The following is a 24,317-nucleotide window of genomic DNA, read 5'->3' as shown; positions in this document are numbered from 1 at the left end:
ATATATATATATATATATATATATATATATATATATACATATACAGAGAAAGAGAACAAATAAAAACCAAATTTGTTTAACTGCAGAAAAGTTCAGTTTTTCTCTATGCTGTTTAATAAAAAACACAGTTTGTAAGGGAAGTTTTACAATTTTTTTATTGTACATGTTTTACTGTGTATCTCGACAGTTTACGCACCCATATACATGTGGCTGTTTTTGTATCTAAAATGATTTTATTCCTTTAAAGGATTTAATTCCTTTTAATTAATGATTTTATTCCTTTTAATTATTTTTAATAATATTTCTCGCTAAAGTAATTATATTACACAATCATTCATTTGCTGATTGCTTAGTTTTTATTTGTAAGACAATTAATAGTATTATTATAAGAAAATATCTGTATGAAGACTATAATTATATACATTTTTCAATACATGTTTTGGAATTGAATCTCCTTTCGTAGAAGAGTAGCTTTATAATTACCCTGAAAAACAATAGTAATGAACGATTTATTTTTTAAAAAAATTTCTTACTCTGTAACTATCTAAAAAACATTTCATAGCAACTTTGCATTTATACATTACATTGGCCTGAAAATTTTATATCCTGTCCTTTTTTTCTTCTTTGACACAATATACGATTAATTTGATACGTCCCACAATTTTGAATGTTCTTAATACATCCTCTTATTAAAATCTATTTCCTGTTTGTTAACCAAACCTTTTTATACATAACCAAACCAAACCTTTATATATATATGTATATATAAAGTTAAATTGATAAAAAAAATCTGTATTAATTGGTAAATAAATACTCATTTAGAGAACCGTTGAAAGTAAATAGTCCTACTTTTATTGAAAATGTACTTTTTTATTTTGTAATTAATATAAATTATTAGTATTTATTATGTAATTGATGAATTGATGAAAGCATCAATAACTTTATGCAACAGTCTACAGATAAAAATCTATATTGCTTATGTGTACAAGCAGATATTTAATAAGTAGACTTTCTAATGATAATCAATAAAACTCTGAATATTTCATGAGTAACCCCTTCATTAACTTAAAACCTGATGAGTCAGACGGTTGTAAGGAAGCAAATGGAACATTGGAAAATACAGATGTTCTTAACTTTGCTTCTTCTATTGTAGATGAAATCCAGATATTTGATTTTTATTGTAAATCCAGAGGTAAAAAGATGTTCCATTAATTGTGCAAACTGAAACATATGGTGATTTCTCGCAATTATGCAAACGAATAATCGATTAATCGTCGTATAGAGTTCATGTTTATAAGCACAAATACATCAAAAACTTGAGTTCCGAGAATTACTCTGTAATTCTCTTCCCATTTCCTTTGTTGAAATTTAAAGTTGTATTTAAAAGTTGATAATTATAATCATTCGAGACACAAAAATACAATCTATAGCCATATAGATCTTGATATCAATATATTTTTTACTCATATTTATTAAAATGCATTCGAATGTATTATAATTTAAATAAAAATTATATTTCAGTTATATTATTATCAATTTTAATTATGTTAAAGAAGACAATTTTCGTTCAAGACGGTTATTTTGTTTAAGAAGATGCGGATTCGAGTTTTGCAAGGCAAATTTAATTTGTGAAGAATAATACTTATCATTAAAATTCAGATTATTTCATCGGGCATGGATAGATGATTATGAATGATAAGATGAAGATAAACAAATATAAAAATGAGGTAGTATGCACAGTGTACAAAAAAAAGATGTCATCTCGAATAACTTTCGTTCTAATGATTGGATTTTTACTTACTAAGAGTCTATTTTAATGGTTCCAGTGAATGACCTCAAAAATGCTAATTAATTAGTTCTAGTTATTAATTAGGTTATACAATCAGACACAAAAGCGTGCTATGCTCTTAAAATTGTGAAAATTAATTACACTTTTTTGAGAAATATTGCATCAATTTCGGCATCAATTATCAATAGTGCATCTCGCATTTTTTGATAACTTATAGCGTTTGCCATCTGCTTATGTTATTATACAGGGTGAGCCTGAATACGACAGCAAAACTTCACTGGGTTATATACTGTTAAAATTTTCCTTCTAAAATTACGGTAATATAACTGGCAGCTGTCTGTCCATCCCATTAACCATAAAGTTTACGGAAAAGAAAAAAAATTTCCTTTATGGTATTATAACCATTTACAGAAATATCGTTATAAAACCATTAATGCAAAACTATACGGTTTTTTAACCATTTACTACTAGCATTTTTTTAAAAACGTAATAATTTTTTAACTAGACATAGAAGCTCGGCTTTTCGTAAGTTAATGATCATTGGAGAGTGCCGGAAGCTGGGAATTCTTCACGTATTGAACGGAATGGAGAAAATATTGTAGTGTCAACACTAGGACTCGAACTCGAGTTCTGATGGTCATGAGATTGACAGATGAGCCCGCTCGGCTGTGATACATAAGCAGTAGCGAAGAACTAAGTAGCTTCATTAGGTGGTTCTAGTTGGTGCGATTAAATTCTGGTTGTTTAACCGTATTAGGTGAAAGCAGTTAATAAACGGTTTTTCTTAAACTTAACAGTTTGATTACCATTTCATTTATGGTTATTTGACTGTGTTAATTAAATATGGTAAAATAGCCATGCAGTCAATTGTTATTTAACCATTTCTTCCGAGAAATTTCTAACAGTGTAGGACGCGTGTACACGAACAATATTCATTATATAATGTATGAACGGTACACAAGCAGTGAGTTATTAGAAGGTAGTTTTCTACTGTCAAGTTTAAAGAATTTACACAAGAATACGAAAAGATGCTCCAGAAAACTCTTTATTCACGGGAATGTGATTAAGGTACAAAGAAATTACTCAAAATGTATAATTAATATTCAAAGAATTACTCGAAGAGATACTCAAAGAAATTGCTCAAAAGATATTCGGCCAGCTGCAAGGCAAACTTCTCACCTGCGCCGTAAGGAGTGACGTATATATGTGAAAACAGCAAGCAATTTCTTTGAGCATCTCTTCGATCAATTCTTTGTTCGTCAATTATATCTATTTCTTTTGAGCAATTTCTTTGTACATCAATCATATTCACTTGAATAAAAAGTTTTCTGAAGCATCTTTTAGTCACGGGAATGTGATTAAGGTACAAAAAAATTACTCAAAATATTTAATTGATATACAAAGAATTACTCGAAGAGATACTCAAAAAAATTGCTCAAAAGATATTCGGCCAGCTTCAATGCAGACTTCTCACCTGCGTTGTAAAGAGTGACGTATATATGTGAAAACAGCGAACAATTTTTTCGAGCATCTCTTCGATCAATTCTTTGTTCGTCAATTATATCAATTTCTTTTGAGCAATTTCTTTGTACATCAATCATATTCACTTGAATAAAAAGTTTCCTGAAGCATTTTTTATTAATCTTGTGTTAAATAATTAAAAACGACAGTGAAAAGCAACGTTTTAATTATTCACTGCTTGTGTTGTTCACACTCACTGCTTGTATTGTGTTGTTGTGTTCACTGATCATACATTCTATGACAGATATTCTTCATGTAGATGTGTTCTATCACCCAGTAAGGTTTTGCCGTCTCATTCAGACTCACCCTGTGTTTTACTTAAATTATTTATTAACCTTTTAGGCATGTATTTGTATGAACTGGATTAAAGCCCTCTACTGGTAAGCCTATAATGGTTCGACCCAATGGCATTAAAAGATATTTTGAAACGTATGCAGCAATAATATGGTGACTAAAGAAACGTTACAGGAAATATTCATTCTAAAAGAGAAGTCAAATATTCATTTAATGAGGAAAAAATAACAAATCTGAACAGAAATTGTTGGATGAATTTAACTTGAATCAGTAAAAAATACTATCTGAAAAATTCTATTATCCACTTTCTTTGTCATATTCTTAATATTTTCTAGGGGGGGGGATTTTTTTTTTTTTTTTCATTTCCTTTTGCGTTTCGCCTCTTTTGAATTCCCTCTTAGATAGGGGTATCTGTGAAAATCTTTAACCTAATACGATGGATCAAACCTCACTTAATATCCGTTTTGTACAAAAATTTAAAATACACAATAAAAAAGAAAGTAAACAATTAAGCTTATTGTTTTCACGTATACTAATCCAAGTAACCAAAGAGTTTAACTTTAACCTACGCATGGCACATATGAGAAAAACCAAAAACGAAAAAAATAACTTTTCTGAGAGAAAAATATATTGGAGGGGATTTCCTTTCAGCACTTGAAAATGGCTGATGGGCATCAATTACATGAAATTTACCTTAGGGCAATGGCATTGTATAGGGCAATTTGGTGCTCATCAGCTAAACCTCTATTTTTCCTCTACTACACAATTTCATTTAGTTCAACTAATTAAAAAAAATACAAAAGTATTTGAGGTTAAAAAAAGAAATTTTCGAGAACACACTGTTGTAACAAACAGATCCAGAATACATGGTTATAACACCGCAAAATTGAGTTAAATATAAAATATTAAACTCAATTTTTGGTAGTGTTTTTGGGAGTCCATCGTTCCAAGATAATAGAATATTAGCACGTTGTTTCAAGATAATAGAATATTACCAAAATCGGATTTCAGATTCGTGCATTTCTCCCTTCAATTTAGGATTAAGCATTATTTTGTTTATTAGAGAGACATATGAATCTTTTATTTTTACCTTCAAATATTTTGCAGCCATAATCAAAATTATAAAATCAATAGCTCCATTTTTCGAATAATAATGATTACTAACAAAGTTCTTTTACGTCCTTTTATTTTTTTCTCGTCGTAGCCTAAACAACTGTAATTTAATTCCTTAGAAAAGCACTAAATTTGCTTAATAATCTACCAATAAACGCATAAAATAGATGAATTGTCCTAATGGCACAACCTCAAAATATAAATAAACCCTAGGACATGTTTCCTTTTAAGTGGAATGCGTTTTTCCATTTTAAAGAATTACATGCGTGCTTGTTTTCATGCAGTGGTCTATTATGAAACAACAACATAAGTGTGTAAGAAAGTAGACTTACATGCTGAATTGGACTTATTCGTTTTTACTTTTAGCAAATTCATTTATTCTTTTTTGTGAGTTTCCATGGGAGCTAGTGGACTTGGTGTGATATATGAAAAGTGAAAGACATGCGTGATGCAGAAACGAACGAGGACGTTCTAAAAAGCTTTAATTTTAATCGGCAATAATGGATATTTTTAACTTTCAAATGTTTTTATTGAAATTGGAGCAGCAATTATTGTAGTTAAAAAATTAATAAACATCAGTATTTTTTAATTTAATTAAGTAATTGTTCATTTAAGGTTTTTTTTCAAACCACTATACATGTATTAGTTGTTCTTGAAACAAATAAAAAGAACATATAGAAGAAGTTCATTTTTCCTAAAGTTTGGGTGAATTTTTATGATAAGTCAGTATTTTAATTAGATTATATACCATTAGCTAGTACAAGAATCGATTCCAAGACTAGTTGTAGATTTGAAAAATTGTTTTATTTTTAAAATTATTTTACAGTGGCCAGTTTACCCTTTTAAAGTCTTGCTAAGTGTCTGCCAGTTTCAGATCAACAATACCCAATCATATAGAGGTCGCCTTCCTCATTGCATGCTTCCTCAAAGTGGATCAAACCAACCTAAGTAGGCAAACTTAACCCAGTTTCTATACGCTTGAAATAATATTAATAAAAAAGGGTATTTTATAATTTGAGTAAAAAAATATATCATTAAAAGGTGACAAACATTATGATTTATCAAATAATTTTAACTTAGAAATTTCATTAAATAAAAAAAATTTAAATGTTTTAATAAAACGAATCAAATTTCCCATAACGTATGTAAACTGTTCACGCTTTGGAAAAAAAGGTACGAAAAATCTGATTTCACTTCAACACTTAGCGCTTTTCTTGTAGCTGTCGTTAATTTTATTGAAATTACAATAAAAAGTACTAAACATTATAGTTATTACTGGAAAATAAATATAAATTAAAAAAAATGACTAAAATTCTTTGCTCGATGAAAACACTTCATTTTATATTCAATGAATTTTGACTGAGTTGAAAATTATATTCAACAAAATTTTAATTCTTTAATTCTGAAAATAAAATATTCTTGGTAGCATAATATAAGTAATTTCGGTAAGTCCATTTAATAAGTTTAAGCACACGTTCGAATTTTCATTCCAAAATTACATTAAAATAACCGACAGCAGTTTGTCCTCCAATTAAACGTAGAATTTATGGTAAAGAACATTTTTTATCTTTGCGGGTTTTGAAACCATGAATACAAAACCTTACGAATTTTTTACCGCTTACAACTAGCATGGTTTCAAAACCGTGAAAAAAGAAACTTAACTGAACATAGAACTGCCATCTATGCGTAAATGAGAGTATGGTATTCTAATAGTCCAGGGTTACAAATTGGGAAGTGCAGGGTACTGGAAATTCTTAATGTGTTGAAGGTAATGGAGTAAATATTGCGGTGTCAACGCTGGGACTTGAACCCCTGTTCTGTCGGTCATGAGATTGAAAGATTAGCCCTCTCGGGTATAATATGTATAATATCCACCCAGCTGCAAGAAACAAAGTGACTTTATTAGATGAAAATAGTTGGTGTGATAAAAATTTGGCTGTTTAACCGTACAAGGTACAATCAGTAAACAAACTGTTTTTCTCCCAGTTAATAGCTTAATAACGTCTTATTTATGGTTATTTGGCTGTCTTTTTTAATAAGGTAAAATAATGTTTGAAAAAATTATTATTTAACAATTTTTTTCGAGAAATTTCTAATCGTGCACGAAAGGTAAAGGTTATAGAAATGAACTGTTTACCTATTCGAGCGCAATAAATATAACCAAATTCATTTTCAAAGCTTAAAGCATAAAATAAAAACACTTTTCTTGACAAAATTGCAAAACAATGACAGTTTAAACATTATCAATCAAATTCATAAAAAAAATTAATTTAATAAATTGAAATAGCTTGGAGAGTTGAAATAGCTAGGAAAATTGAAATAGCGTAATTACAGTTTAATGTTTTTATTTTTACCGTGCTTTCTTTTATTATTTACTCCATGAATTCAATGTAACAATAACAATTGGTTACATTGGATAAATAGGTAGACAGAAAGATATAAAATAACTAATTTCTTTTTGCTGTAAATACGTCAATGCTCATGAACCTTACAAAAAAACAATCTTTATGATTTGTTGAACGTAAAATATTTATTACTCTGACTTTGTATTCATTTTTATTCTGTTTTTTTTTTCTTGTTTCATCTCTTCAAACATATTCATTATTACAAAAACCACTAAATACGAATAATCACGCTCTTTCATTCTTCCATTAAGCAAAGAAATAAATTAAATCAATAAAATAGGTGGAAACTAGAATTGATCTAATAATGTAACTTATTATTGAGCACATTTAATGTACAACAATAGATAAAATTGTTTTTATGGAAATGATTATTTAGAAAACAAAATTATTTAAGAAAGATTTCACTATTGCGTTTTGAATAAATTGCTCTTTTAACAATTCATTAAAAGCAGTTATTGATATAGAACTTTTACTTTACAATGGTTTCTACAAAAGTGATAAAAAAGCAATTTCAAAATAACAAATCAGTGTAGGTATTTTTTGCACTTAATAGGATGACTTGGAATTAAAAGACTAGCATAGCTAAAATTTTTCAAAAAATATGACAAATTAAAATAAAGAACCAGTGAATTTGGTAAAAAGAATGTATCTACAAAAATTTAAATAGAGTTGTATTAGTACTTTTATTTACATCGCACTAGAGCTGCACAATGGGCTATTGGTGACGGTCTGGGAAACACCCCTGAGGATGATCCAGAGTTAACATGCATACGTCACAACCAGTTTTACACGAAAGACACACTCACTCACAGTCCATACGCAGATTGTAATTTCAGAACATATTGTAATTATTATAATTAGTAGAACATTTGAGAGTTGACATAGTAAAACAAACTTATCTACACAGATGCGGTAAATTTATAAACAACGATACGCCAATGTGGTTGGTCCTTCTTCTTGAACAGTAGAATGAAAATCAAAGTTTGTTCACTAGAAATCAGAGATAATTTCGCCAAATTCGAGGTATCTGACTTTATCCCACTACCCAGCTAAACCCCACTTTCTTCTATATGCTGTAAAAGTTTTGGCATGTCACTACTCTCAATAATAAGTACATGGGTTTTCAGATTCAACTATATTTGTTTCGGAGCTAATTTGGCACATTTTTGCTCAATTTTGAGAAATCCTTTTTTACAGTGAGGCGTTAAAACATTTAAACATTTAAATTTTTTTAGAGAAAAAATTTTTTGAACATGCTTTATTTAAAGACAATTTATTTTAATTAAAACATTTTTAGACAAAAGTAATTTAAGTGTAAGTAACTCATATACTAAAAAATAAAAAAAAAATCAATAAATAATGCGTTTATTCATCTACGGAGAAATTCAAAACTTTCTTTTATTTTATCAGAGAAGGCAAACTGGGCAAAACTTCAGCCGTGTATGATTTGCTGTATAGTAAGCAACAAAAAAAAAAATATGTGGATCATCATAAATAACCTTTGATCTAATTTTCGGATCTTCAAGTTCTAGGAACGATTCAATCTTATTGGTTCAAGAGAGTGACTTCAGATATACTAATTAATTAGTGCAGACGATATTACGAATATCGAATAGTTACAAAATCAGACACAAAAACATATTTTCTACCTTTTTTTTGGACGGATTTGGATTTCTGACCCCCAAAATATAGGGCGTAGCCGCAATCTGGGAAATATGGTCAAAAGGGTTCAGTAAGGAGAGTGATCCAAATTTTGAACCCATTAATGTTAATTATACTTTTTACGTATTTCGTCATACCTTGAGAATTTTCTAAGCAAATTAAATTTTGCTCACAATTATTAAATTGGTTGATCCAAAGATAATTCCATGCAAATTATAGCTTTTAGTAAATACTTATTATTTTTTATTTGTTATTTCAATAATAGTCTAAAAAAATTTGAATTATAAAATATAAAAATTTTAGCATCATTTTAAAGAATGTAATTTTAAATGGCAAAATACAAAATTTGAACGAAATCAGTAGAATAATTCCTGTGAAATCGAATTTTGAAAAAGTCGCATATTTAAAATTTGATTTCTCGTGAACAATTCGCCGATTTGTGTTTTGCCATAGAAAATTGCATTCTTTAAAATGATGTAAAAATTCGTATACCTTACTATTCAAAATTTTTTAGACTATTATTGAAAAAAATAATAATAAAAAATAAATATATACTATCATTTATTTTTTGTATGGAATTATCTTTAGATAAAAGTTTTTTAATAATTGAGTGCGAAAATTTTTCAATTTACTTAAAAAGTTCTCGAGATATGGTGATATTCGCAAAAAGTAAAACTAACATTAAAGGATCCAAACTATTGACCGCTCTCCTGATCGAACTATTTGGGACCATATTTCCCAGATTGCGGCATGCGGCTACCCCCTATATTTTGGGGATAAGAAATCCAACTCCATAGAAAAAAAGGCATATTTATGCAGAGTAAGTACCTATTTGTATCTGTTTTCGCAACTTAAAATATCATTTACACTAATTAATTAGCATATTTGATGCCACACCCTCGCATCATTAAGATTGAGTCTGAGAAAGTGAAGATCTAATCATTTGATCAAAAGTTATTCCGGATGGTCCATTTTTTATTTTGCGAACTGTATATTATCGTTTGATTTTTAAGATAAACTAATATTGTTTTTACTACACCAAGGAACATTTCAATCATTATCAAACAATATAAAAACTCAGTAAATTTTTTCTCTGAAGCCTTTTTCCAAAAGAATTTGAGCACCCCTAACTAAAACTTTTATTTATCTCACAGTACTTACTTCACTTCTAACATAAAAGAAACTTCTAGAATAATCAATCAATGGTAACGAATATTCTACTACATATTTATTTGTAGTATAAAATGACATGTCTTTGACTAAAGTTTTCCTTTTTGCTTTCCTGTCACGAAAACTATGACTGATACACTTATCTGATTAGTGACCTGCGTGCTATTAAACACCAAGCTTAATTATGTATAACTCAATTCTTTACAGACAGGGAGTTTTCAGAAAACGAAAGAAAGTCATTGTGAAATTGTTGTTAATATTGTTTTATGAAGTTTTGCTAGAAGCTCATATTTTCAACGAAAATTAATAATTAATTCTATTTGCAAAATGGAAGGTGGAATTTATTTCAACATTTATTATCGAGTTGTATTAATAGAAAATTTAAGTTCTTGATCGATAACTAAAAGCTCACCAAAGCTTTTTTTAGCTTAAAATATATTTTTAAGGGGCTTTGAGCACAATGAAATGATATCCAAATTTTCAGGACTTATAATTGTTCATGATTGTTCAGGAATGATTATAATTGTTCAGGACAGCGTTTTTTTCTGAAAAATAAATCATGAATCATGTTAATAATATGGCTCTAATCACGAAAACTTATTTAATACCATTCTAGAAACAAACTGGGGTACAACTTTTGGAAAAAAATATCACCTTTTAAGGAGCGTGGCTTTTTTAATGACCCAATCCTTTCATAATCAAGTACATTTTTCAAAGCAACCTATAAAATAAGTCACATATTTTCAAAAATATCTTGCATATATTATAATTTAATATGGTGAAATCAACAGCAAATTTATTAAAATTTATCCTGTCTTAAAATGTTGCCTATTTGCAAAAGTTTGAAAAGCTTCAATAAGAGAGTAATCTTGCAATTGTATTTACTAAGATATTTGTTGATTTCAAATTATATAATTAATAAATAGTCAAAAAACTTTTGCTTCGATTCATTGAGAAAAGCTATTTTCTAATCAAACAAAAAATAAAGAAAGGCTACGTTAACAACTAAACTCTTGATACGTCCAGTCATTCAAAATATATGAATAATTGAAAATTATTCAGGTCAAATAAAGACCGAGAGTTAACCCACGAGTAACCTTTACCCTAGAGTTTCCTTATACCCGAGTAACTCTCGGTTTAACTCAGAGTGATGAATACGAATGTTTAATTTTACTTTTTGTGTGCATCGCAATATCTCGAGTACTTTTCAAGCGAATCGAAAGCACAATACTAAAATTCGTTCCACCAAAGAAAATGCAACACAAAAAATAATTTATTATAATTACTAATTCTTTTTTGTTATTTTAGTTAATAATAGTAGCAGAAATTTTGCATTGTAAAATATACAAAATTCTGCATGACTTTTACCAATGTAATTATGACCAATTATTACCAATGAGAATATTTTTGAACAAAATTTTTTGAATAGTTTCTAAATAATTTCTCAACTAAAACTTAATTTCTCAAGAACTATTTGATCGATTTCGGTCAAATTTTGTATTTTGCCATGTGAAAAATTGTAAACCTTACGCTCAAAATACTTTTGACTATTTTCAACTAAAATAATAAAAAATTTAATTAGAAATTATCTTTTTCATGGAATTAATTATCTTTGAATAAATTAATTTTATAATTGTGTGCAAAAATATTTCGATTCGCCTAAAAAATTCTATAGATATGGAGAAATACGCACAAAGTGAAATTAACATTAAGAGATCCTAACTTTCGACCACTCTCCTAAATAATCAAATTGTTGGGACTATGTTTTCCAGATTGCAGTTATCCTCCCCCCCCCCTCATATTTTAAGGGTAAAAACTCCGTTCAAAAAGAGGTATATTTGTTCTAAAGGTTAGACTTTCGAACCTATAAAATTGAGTATTGATTCGTGAAAATCAGATCATTAGATCAAATATTGTTTAGGGTGTTCCTTTTTTCATTTACTGATTTTATTTATTTATCTATTTTTGCTCACTGTACATTTACGAACATGTTGTGAGGATCTATTAACTTTAATTTGTCCTAAATTCCAAACTCAGAAGCACAACCATTCGGTTCTTAAATTTTATTTTGTATGAAACAAATAAAGTGCAAAAGATGTATGCTAATTTTAAATTGTAAAAAAAAATATTAAATTAAATATATATTAGATAGACATGGTATTTCAAAACAATATAAATATGTCACTGCATAAATATTTATAAAAATGAACCGAATGGTGTGTATGCGACAATGATAAAAAATTTGTAAATGGAGAAAAATAACAATGAATATTATTGACCTTTAAAGAAATGTCATACTCAATTTATTTTGCTGGTATCAAAGAAGCTATGAAAATTTATTTCATACGAATGAAAACATGGTAATTTTAGAAAAATACTAGTTTTTTTCTATCATATTAGTAAAGTATTATTTGTTTGAAAATATATATTTTAATTCTTTTTATTGGCGATGTGAAGGAACAATTCTAAAAAATAAATACAAACCTTTTAAAGTATCATTTTGAAAAAATGTAGTTTTTTGTATAATTTCACATAAAAAAACTTGTGGAAAATTTTGGAATTTTTATCGTTAACAAGTTGCTAATACATCCATGATCGACTGTAATTAAAGCGAGAGCAACAATATTAGCTGCCAACACAGTTCACTATATCTCAATGACAGGCATTTGAGAGGTGGGTTTAAACAATTCGGAAATGAGCATGATACCGAACGCAGTTTCCGAAACTAGAGGTTTTCAGAAGAATTTGGGTACTCTCTAGCATAGTATTGGAAACTCTCTAGCATAGACGAACTGCTTCGATTCCGAAGACCTCATAATAAGACCCCTGTTAAAGAATAATGTCTGTGAAAACATGAAAGCAATTAAGGAAATGAAGATTAAAAATAGGTTTTGATATCCGGAAAGATGGATCATTGGACATGGACAGTGTAAAGCTAAGCACAGGTGGCGCTAGTGGTAGATATTTATCTAAAACCTCTGAGTTACTGCTTCCAATTTATTGTTGAGCCTAAATTTGGAAAAACGCGCCTGCCGATAACAATATAATTGAAATGTTTACAATATAATACATTCTTTCATTTAAACTTAAGCTTAATCCGTTTAATTTTAACAGAAAACGAGTTTTGTCAACGTCACAAGCATGGTAGGATGCTACCCAAAAAATAACAAACTGCGATATTTTACATAGTCAAATAGGAGAGAACACTCAAAATATGACAAAACTTACGCTTTATTTATGATGTGATATTAGTTTTCCTAACTTTATTTAAGGTTCACCACCTTTTACGATTTATGAATTATAGAAAACTCTTACGAATGGTAAAATGACGCATAATTAAAACACAAATCACAATATTAAAAATTCCTGGAATATCAAGCCTATTCACACTAAGTAAGCGTAACATATGCGGAAAGATACATCGGAAATTTTTTATACTTCTACCGGTTTTAAGAAGCTTACATTCAGTCACCCTTCTATTAATTGAAAATTCATTACCTGTTTACACTGAAGAAAAAAAAGTGTAGCTGTTATACTATTTGAGAAAGGAAAGACGAATAAAATTTTAATATAAATTGAAAAAATAAATAGAATTAAAGGAGAAAATCAGTTATGCCAATAATGACCAATGCATCCATGATTTATTTTTAGAACTGGCTCTAAAAATAAACCGTGTTCACTAAAGGGATTATGATGCTAATTTTTAAAAATTTGGAAATTTCACAAAAATTATTTTATTTAAAAGCAGTTGTTTGAAATAGGGTAAAATTTTTTCCTTCACGTAGCACTATTTTTAAATAATTGTTATCTTATTCTCGAAACAACAAAACTTTCAGGTCTAAAAACACATGTTTATCATTTTTTATGAATTTTTCATTAGTAATGCCAATAGTTATGCCAATTCAATTTACATCTTACATCTCAATATGGATCAAACTATGCCACTGTTAGTTGACAGTGACCAATTTTTTTTTCCAAGTAGAACGTACAATTTTAACCAATAACTTGATCATCAATTTTATTTACTCAGGTAGAAGACAGAGTTATCCATAGAGGTAAATCACATTTTCTACGACTGTTACTGAAAAAAATGCTAATGTTGTTTGTTGTTTCTAATGACTCTTGGACAAACCAAGCTCGTTAGCCACTGGCCTTAGCGCATTAAAACAGGAAGGTGCTACTTTTGTTTGACTAGAAAGCACCGCAAGGGTGGAAGTGCGTCTTAGCTCAGAACCTCACGGTAAGATGGCAGCACCACTCATTCGTGAGGTCACTTCCTCGTGGATTTGAAGCAGAAGAAAGTTTTCTCCAGATACCTGTACCCATAATACTGCTCAGAGACCGACCGCAGGACTTTCGATTCCACTGATTTTATGAGCACGTATCCGGCTGTCAAAGGAACACTCTATTACAAAAAAATCGATGCACCAAGAAGGAGTTGTCCGATTGAAACGAAAATTGGTTTATAGGAAGACAATGTACAGAATAGTAAATGATTAAAATTTCAGAACAATTTAATAATTTATTGCAGAGTTACAGTAACAAGTTCAATAAGGTGTTGATCCGCCTCTAGCCTGGATACAAGCTGCCACACAGCGTGGCATAGACCGATAAAGCTCCCGGATGGTCTCTTGCAGTATTTCCTGCCAAATTCGATCCAATTGTCAAACGAGGTCATCAAAATTCCGTGGCAGATGCAATCGCCTTCCCATCATATCCCAGACATGCTCGATGGGAGAGAGATCTGGTGATCTGGCAGGCCAAGGAAGAGTTTGACAAGCTTGCAGACAGTTCACAGCAACACGTGCCGTATGTGTGGAACCAGCCCAGGGCGCTGCAAAAGGAACGGTAGCAAAACCGGTCTTGGGATGTCGTCGACATACCGCTGTGCAGTAAGTGTACCTCTAATGACGACCAAAGGGGCCCGGCTGTCAAAGGAAATGGCACCCCAGACCATAATGCCTTGTTGAGGGCCGGTGTGGCGTGCAATAGTGAAGACAGGATCCCCCCTCTGCCCTGTGCGTCTCCAAACACGTGTTCGATGATCATCAGGACACAGTTGGAAGCGGGATTTGTCGCTAAAGACTATACGTCCCCAGTCGGCATCATTCCAGCCATATCTGTTCAAAACATTCATGCATACGAAATTTCAAAGCAATCGGATGATTGCTTCTTGGTGCTTCGATTTTTTTGTTATAGAGTGTACTTGGTGTGTCTTAGTGGAGTCGAGCATCGGATCCCGGCTCCTCCGGAACGGAGTCCGATTCTCGATCCACTGGGCTACCTCAGCTCAAAAATACTATTAAATACTGTATGCTAAATAGCCTCCTTGTTCCAAGGTGTAAAATTAAATTTCTTACAGTACCTCTTTAACTTTAAAGGTTAGCAATGCGAGTAAATTAGCATGTATTAGCTTATTACTTTACAAAAAAATATACAAACGTCCACGACCCGCTATTTTTACCATAATTTTTAGAAGTTTTAGCTGTCAATAGATTCTCTGACTTGCAAACTTTTTATTCTTACTTATGACAATTTAATATTAATAAAATATGGAGTAATTTCTTAGATAAAATAGTTTATTAAAGTAATTTCCTATCTAAAGTTCTTAAGTTTTTTAAAATTCCGTTGTTCATCTCATTCTGTAACATATCTTATACTCAAAAATCACACTTCATTTATATTCTTTCGTGTTATGGATCATTAATCTCAGATGAATAAAGATAATTGTGATATTTGATGGTTATTAAACACAAATTATTTGCTCAAAGGTGACATTTTAATAGTAAAATTATGCAGTGTCCTTGACCAAGTTGTTGAGATATTTTCAAAATTTTTCGCAGAAAATGGTTTTACTATTTTCAAAGCACATTTATTGTCTTTCTAATTTTATTTTTATCAGTTTTTTACCATACGATGATGGGAGAAAAATCTGTTTATTGAATTTGTCATGGATACCAAAAAAATTCAAATTTAAAGCTAATCCGAAATTTAAAACAGGTGTAGAAAAAAATGTGACATGAATAAGAACGTTTACAAGCCAGTTGTATTTCCAATTTATAAACTACAACTGTACTTATTTATCTCTTATAACATAAAAGTTTTTAAAATTATATTTCTTACATAATTTATTCTAATGATATGTTAAACTTTCAATGTATTAAGAAGTCTTAAATTTTAGAATATTTTCTTGGAAATGCATCGGTATTACCTTTTTATAGTGTAAGCAACTTTTCGAATTAAAATTATTGTCTTTACTTACTGCATTTGAGATTCAGAAGAAGAAACTAGGGCTACTGATCCTTTTTGCTGTTTTTCAGTTTTTATTTTGGAAATAATATATATTTTTTTCGCACTTATGTTCTCACTTATTATTAAAGGATCCGATGTTTCCTGCGTTTGAATTTTTTTAACGAAATTTTTTATTTATTTATTCATTTATTATTTTCTTAAAACATCATTTATTTTTAAAATGAATAAGAGTCTTAATATCTTTCATCAGACGACAATGTTTCAATTAAAATGTTCAAAATGAAATTAGCTGGCAACATAGCTGACAATATGGATAGGAAAACATTCAATGGATTTCTCTAAATAATATAAATTTCATGATAACCGTTGCATAACATACTGAATATTTTAAATATGGGAAATTTTAAGGATTTGTATTGTCATCAAAAAGCAAAAACTTTTTAATGCTAATAACTATAAATTATAATATCCATTTATGATTGATATTAAATTAACTTGAATTTGCAATGTTTTTTATGTTGACTCATAATTTTGAGTAATAATAATAGGCAAGTAATTAATTATTAATATATAGAAACCAAATAAAATTCATTTGAATAGTTTAATAAATTTATATTCAAAAAATGAAAATAAAAAGAAAGAAGTTTAAGTATTGAAATTTTTTTTCACCATTCAAAATACTAATTGGGTTTACTTTTGCTGGGTTACAGTTTACAGTTATACTTTTGATTGGTTACAGTCGTAACTAGAAATAAAATTAATTCGTAGATTGCAATTAAGTTTTTTGAAATTGTCAATAACCCAAAGTTCAATACAGTCCCATAAATATTGTTTGTAGTATTATATCATTATATCAATAAATAAAGCTACTTCAGTTACATTTAATAGATTGATAGTTTACATTTAATAGTTTAAATAGATTACTCAAAAGATTATAAAATTCTGAAGTCACAAATTCTCTTCTCACAAACAAAATAAAGTTTACAGAATAAAACCATGTCAGTGTAATTGTTGCATACACTTTCAACAAGTCTTGCAAGCAAAACAGAAATAGCTGAATCAAACTTTCATGTTGTAATTTGTGCACAATGATTCTAGTTTTAAGTCATCCGAATTAAGTATCTCCAGTTTTCCTTACTTACCACTCTTTATTAGCATTTTTCCACGTTTATTAACATTCTATACTTCCTTTTATTAAAATTATATCTTTACATAAATAATAAACGTATGATGGCAACAAAAAGTAAGAAATGGTCAAAAAGAATAGTTGAATGACAAAACCAATTAATTAAAAGTGATGAAATCAAAAACTTCTTTTAAAATAAAAGTCATAATTAATATTTAATCTTTTAACATGAAATAATTATATAAATCAGAGAAATCGTTATATAAATCTATAAAAAAATTTTAATTTTTTTTTCTTTATTGTATGCTTTTAAACCACTATTAAGTACAATAGGTACCTTAATAATTACCATGCATGATAAACCAAAATTTAAAGAAAATATCTTTAAGCTAAGCGAAAGTATTCGGAAAAAGCTGCTTTTAAGATGGAAAAATAAATAAAATTTGAGAATACACTATGCTTCGGGTCCCGCAGTGGACTGATCGTTAAGACACGGTTCCCAGCAGATCACCGAAGTCAAGCATCACTGGCTACGGTCAATGTGCGGATGGATGATCACTTTGATCAGTCTGCGTAGGGACTGAGGGTGTGCGTTATGGGTCCTCGTTAAAACTGTTCTACCGTAAAGTGCTCGACTTCACGTGGCTACCGGAGAGGGGGTGCCATTCCCTCTGCAGAGGATGAAAATTGTGATGGCATGTCTTCAGATCATCCTCAGGGATGTTTCCCAGTCCGTCGCCAATAGCCCATTGTGCAGCCCTAAAGCGACGTAAATGACCAACAACACTATGCTTCGAAGCGAAATTGGTTCATTATACGTCGAGTAAACTTCGCGTAAAGCAGAGTTAAATTTGTCACTCCAACAGCAATACAAAACCAGCAAAATATTTTTACACTTAATTCATCTTTCAAAATTATTCTAAATTTGATAAGAAAAAAAAATTTGTGCATATTTTCTATACTTTTCTGATAATTGTGAATAAACAAGCTCAAGCAAGTACTTTTCAGTTGCTGTTTTTGAAGAAGAGTATCCAATAGCAAAAGATGTTGTAGAGAAAGTTTTTGATTATTACATAAAAGAAGAATTTCCAGACATAGATATTCAATATTCAAGTGTAGTAATTCAGGATGGTTCAACAGAAACTTCAGGTAAGCACATTCACTTTTATACTAATATATCTTTGAATTTTATTGAAAAGATCACTTTTGAGTTAAATAATGAGGTTTTAATGCATTTTACACACACTTACGAAAAAAGAAGAAAAATCCACTAGTTTCAATGGTGCAGGGGGAAATTAGTTTAATGGCAGAAAAATGGCTTAAACCGTCAACATATTGTAAGAAAGTAGATAATACATAATAACTATTAAAGTTATCTCAATTACCATGTACTGACTAAATCAATTTTGCCAGAATAGCAAATGTGCAGAAATAAGTTTTAACACTTTATACTTAAAGAATTTTTTGTTTTTTACATCCTCACTTACAGAGGTTCTCTATTCAACTTCCACTTTCCCTATTTAAAATTACTTTGCAGTTATAATTTTATACAGCAAATAAATACAGTCAAAATTTTATGCATAAATTTAGCTGTTTTTAGTTTAAAATGTATAAGTGCAACACTGATAGTGTAACACTGGTTAATGTTTTGCTCTATTCTTGTTTTCAGTGTCGATTTCTTTTGTGACTAAGATATATAAAATAAATAGTAGATACTAGTTTACAAGATAAAGCTGTATCAATTGATTTTTTAATTATGTCTAGTGTTTATGAATTTAAAACCTGTTTTGTGTTGTTTAAGCATTGTAAAAGGCGATTTTCTATTTAACGAATTTTCCATATAACGAACTTATTATCGGGATTTAGCAACCTCCTTAAATAGAGGTTCGATTGTACTTTAAATTACAAACTTAAAACAATACTTTGAATTAAAAATAATTCAGAAAAGGTTGATAGAACGTAAGTTTGATGTAACACTTTCCGCATTGAGTTACTCGGGGCATTGTGCCTGTGTGTCTGCATAGCTTGACGCTCGTGCTGGGCGAGACTGCTTCGTGCTATGAGACAAACACCTGGAGGAAGAGCTTTCCTTGCCTGGGTCGCCATAACAAATTCCTTAAGTCTTTCCGTTCAAAGTACTCTTATCCAATGAATTTTGAAATACACAACTCATTATTTATTTACTTTTAATATAGTATTAATATTAACAGAATAAAGTAATTACAAATACTAAGGTATAGAAATTTTAAAATTTGGAATAGAGTATCAAACTAGAGTCGACGTCCGAGTACAATTAAGATGATTATTTTATCTTCATACAATACAGCTACAGTATAAAACGCAGAGATGCAGCACTTCCAATGTACGTAAATGAATATATATTTTTTTTTCATTTTGAATTTACAATTGCATGACCTAAAATGTAGCAATTATTTTTTAATAGTTTGTCAGAAAATAGTGAGCAATAATCCTACTATTTTGATTGATACAACACGAAAACCAAGATCCATAGGTAATCGAGCAGGTACACTGATAAAGAAGGTTGTCCGTAGACTAGGTATTCCAACAGTTAGTGCAACCTATGGAAAAATGAAAGGAATTATGGGATGGGAAAACTTGGATGAAAATGAAAAACAGTATCTCGTCCAAATTGCGCCACCAGGATACATCATACCACAAGTTGTAAGAGACATAGTATCTCACCAAAATATGACAACAACAGGAGTTTTGATTGATGAAAACATAGGTGAGGAAGTTTTTTTTATAATTTATTATTATTAAAATGGTTATATTTCTATAATTTGTGAGCATTTTTATTGTGTGAAATATTCATATATTTTTTTGGAATGTACAGAAACATTAGGAAGAGATTTTCAAAAGCATCTTTTTCATTGAAAACTACCTTATTTAAAAACATGATTAAAAAAAAATATTTTAAACTTACAGCTAACCGAAACATGCTGTAACGATAAAATGGTAGGGGAGAGTGGGGTCAATTGTAACAGAGAAAAAATTTCGAGTGTCGGGTTCTAGATTTGGTTCCCAGGTGGCGCACAAGGTGTATTTAATAAATCTACATGTACACCCCAGCTGGCAACCATTTTTATGTACTTTTGAAAGAGTTACATCACAAAAGATATTTTCAAGCTACGTAAGTACTTTTTTTGGTATTAGAATATTATATTGTAACAAAGTAATTTTGTTTAAACAAATAAAAATTATCAACCGAATATGTAAGTGGACACCTTAATTAACATTTCAAAAAAATAAAATATTAGTTTTGTTAATTAACTAGCATTGTTTTTAACAAATGAAGCTGAAATGGCGTCTTGGGGACGATTGTAACAATAAGTAAAGGGACGANCATTTTTAGGAATAACTTTCCAGAAACAAACAATTTTTGTCTACCATAAAACATACATCATACATACCCTCCAACTGCTACGGAATTTCCGTAGTTTCAGAAATCTTCTTTTCAGACGGTAGCAAAATTAATGTCTTAATATTTAAAAAAAATTAATTTTAGCGTAACTTGTCCACTATTACTTATAAAAGTGCAGGCCATATGGCTAGATTCTCAAGTTCTGATAAAAGTTTTATGAGAGATCCATTTGCTTTAAAAATTTCTACTTTGGTTCGCTACCACTAGAAAGAATTATTTTTAAAATCCTCATAAGTTGGAGAGTATGGTTTCCTATATCATTTATATTATGTTGCATGCGCATTATTTAATTTGTCACCTATCACAGCATAAATTAAAATTTTTAACCCTTTAAAGTAAAAAGTTCAACCCTTTAGGTCTCTGCTCATTATTATTTTTACTCCTAAAAAATCACTACCATTTTGATCAATAAAAATATATATCACAACTATGATAATATGTATAGTTAACTATGCTTTAGATGAATTTATGAACTGTTACAATTGACCCCGTAAGTGGGGACAATTGTAACAAGTGTACGACTGTCGAAAATTGTTAATAACTAATATAATAACATTTAAAATAAGGTTTTTTTTTCTAGTAGAGGATAGTCAACTTTACTCGTCTGTCAATTAATACTAATAATATATTGGATTTTTTGTTAGTTAAAAATAGTTAAATAAAAAATGCTACAATTGAGCCCACTCTCCCCTACCGAGTTCCCGAAAATAAGTGACGATTTGAAAAGGCGATTAAAGAAAAATAGTTGAAAATAAAAATGGGACTTTCGCTGCATTCTGGTTATGAAACCAGTCACTTAATTCTCACCACGTCTTGAATTTAATTCTCGTAATAGGTAATTAATTAGCAAATATGCAACGAAACATTACTGGCAAAGAGGAACGTAATTTTGAAAAATTTTGCAATCAATATGAAATAGATTTTTCAGACTCATAAAAACCTTTTGTCAATCAATATTCTAAAGTGTGTAAAACATTTCTTTAAAATTAAATTCAAAAACTTTAATAATATTAATATTTTATTTCAGAACTTGATCAAAAATCTTCAACACTTCTTCAAAATATTGCAACACGCGCCAACATTCTTCCGGTTAAACCTGATAGACAAAAAATTCAGGAAGAACTAGTGAAAATGAAGAGTAGTGATACAGCGTATTTTTTTGTCATTGGTCCATCAAATACAATTAATTATGCCTTAGAAATTGTAAGTGAAAAAGCTTTGTATTAATCCTTTATAGCTAATCAAACTTAGATAAATGGGTCATTTTCAAACAGGAGAGACATTTAGAAAAGCTTTTCTTAAAGCTTTTCTTAAAGCTTTCTTGTTTTTGATCTAAAATGAAACATTTTAATCAATGATTTTTAAAAGAGATGTTTTATTTCTGAATAAAAAAGTTAGATATTATATATAAGAGAAATTTATAATATATTATATTGACCAACATTCATAAAAAAACAGCGTTGTTCTTTAATATTGTTGTAAAATGAAGCATTTAATCTTTAAATTGATTACTAGTTGCTTTGAAAGAACTTGAAATACTTTATGATGGCAGAATCTTTGTATAGCAGCATTCTATAGATTAAAGTGTGTGAGTAAGTTTTTAAATTTTAAAAAATTATGAAAAAAATCGACTCAGATTGAATTTTTATGTATTTACTTCCCATGTCTCTTCTGATAACCTAAAATAATTAAAATAAATCCAAGTCACCCAGCAAGTCATGCCTTTTTTGTTTCATTCTTATAGTTTTTAAAAGCATTTAAGCATAATTTATGGACTAGCAATTTACAGATGGGTAAAAAAAATATTTAGTAGCTAATAATATGTAATAGTAGCTCATAGTATAAAGAAAGTATAATATTCCATTAGCTAATAGTATAAAGAAATTTAAAGCATGGAGTTTTTTGCATTCTCATTTAGTTTAGAATAAATTATCAAATTACCTTGCACCAATTCCTCCTTTTTTTTAAATTTTGCAGCTATGTTACATTCAAAGTGCAAAAAAAGAAAAAGAAAAAAACGTTCATTCTAAAATTTTGAAAAATTTAACTATAATTTCAGGCCGAAGCAAGCCACATGACTGGACGAGAATATGCTTGGTATTTCGTTTCATTGGTAAGTATTCTTGAAAAGAATTTTTCTTTTCCTCGTCTAATTGAATAGTTTTGGTTCAGACTACCAGAATCTTATAAAGCTATCCAAAACTGTGAGAGATAAATTGCGTCAAAATCTTAAACATTTTACAATTAAATTTTCCATTTTTTAAGTAAATTTTATTCAAATTACTGCCAAATGTTTTCATCGTCTCAACTTGCGAGCCCAGAAAGATTTTTTATAGAGCTCTTAAAACTCCAATGCTGTTAATTGATTAAACAATAGAATAAAACTCTTGGAATGTAACTCATAAACTTTAAAGGTAAAGATCAACTGACCAAAAAAATGTTTTTATGTTACGAGCAAAATATCTTAAAGAGTCACATTAAAAATGAACAAAAATCCTAGTATATGGTAAAAAAAGAAAAGTTTTCCTGTAACAGGCAGTTGTGAAGCAGGAAGATCATGTTGGTTAACGGTCCACACTATCGTAACAAATAACTTAATAATTGTAATGTGGTTAATGATGCACCGATCGTCTTTACTTCTCAATAAGACCCATCAAACTGAAGCTGGATGGGATTCAAGTAACTACCGAGGATGGAAAACTCTAGTTCAGTGGCGTACGCAAGGGAGGGGTTTAAGGGTTTAAACACCCCCCCCCCCTTGAGCTCAGACAAAATGGCAAAAGAAAAATTTCGTAGAAATTATGCGAGCTATTATTTTTTCAGACTATATATTTTTATTAGCCTTATGCCTACTTTTTTTTCTCACGGTATTTCTCAGAGTACTGAAAAAACATTTACTATAATAGGGTTGTACTTTTGAAATCAAATTCACGTGATACTGTTACGGACTGGTTTCTTTTTGTCCTGCTAGTATAGTTTTCGAGACTGGTTGTCATTCGTGAGGTCTTGACGCGATGATTCTGGAATCCTAGACGTTCTGTCGTCTTTAAGACAATTCGAGAATTTTGGAGATGTGGTGAAAAATTGTATAAAAGGGGGAACGGGGTACAGTGAAGTTAGTTAGTCAGACTAAGAGTTATCTCTGCCGCTTGTCTTTCGGAGCTTGTCGCTAAATCTGTTTTGTTTTGTCTTAACAAAAAGTTCATTCAAACATCGAACCCGTCTTCGCCACTATTTCGACTAGTGAAGAAATTAGTAACAATACCATTGGAGATACTGTGCTCGTTGAAGTTATTCATTCTTCATTCCAGCTCGAAACTTTGAGATCGTAGCATAGCGAATATTTTTTTGCCAATATATATATATATATATATATAGAATTTTAATACTTATAGCAAAATGAAATCTAAAGATACGCATGTTAGCTTGTTTGTATTAATCATAGAAGTCTGCATAAATCCTCAAATAAACGAAATAATAAAAAGCATAAATGCTTGAGTGTGCTGTATTCCGTTCAGCTCCAAGTTCTACACTGTCTAGACA

General features: G+C 29.6%; 1 protein-coding gene across 1 annotated transcript in view; it reads left to right on the top strand.

Annotated features, from left to right (window-relative positions):
* The window catches only part of LOC107439404 (ionotropic receptor 25a), a 56,929-nt gene that overhangs the window by 9,344 nt on the left and 23,268 nt on the right, over nucleotides 1-24,317 (top strand). Inside the window, exons 3-6 of the mRNA XM_016051995.4 lie at nucleotides 18,341-18,481; nucleotides 19,776-20,078; nucleotides 21,802-21,977; nucleotides 22,834-22,887. Coding sequence (XP_015907481.1) covers nucleotides 18,341-18,481; nucleotides 19,776-20,078; nucleotides 21,802-21,977; nucleotides 22,834-22,887 — 674 coding nt within the window. The remainder of the gene's footprint in view (nucleotides 1-18,340; nucleotides 18,482-19,775; nucleotides 20,079-21,801; nucleotides 21,978-22,833; nucleotides 22,888-24,317) is intronic.

Source organism: Parasteatoda tepidariorum, chromosome X1 (assembly GCF_043381705.1).
Source record: "Parasteatoda tepidariorum isolate YZ-2023 chromosome X1, CAS_Ptep_4.0, whole genome shotgun sequence".
In the NCBI taxonomy this organism is placed as follows: Eukaryota; Metazoa; Arthropoda; class Arachnida; order Araneae; family Theridiidae; genus Parasteatoda; species Parasteatoda tepidariorum.
The sequence above is the reverse complement of the archived record's forward strand: the minus strand, read 5'-3'. Positions and strand labels throughout refer to the sequence as shown.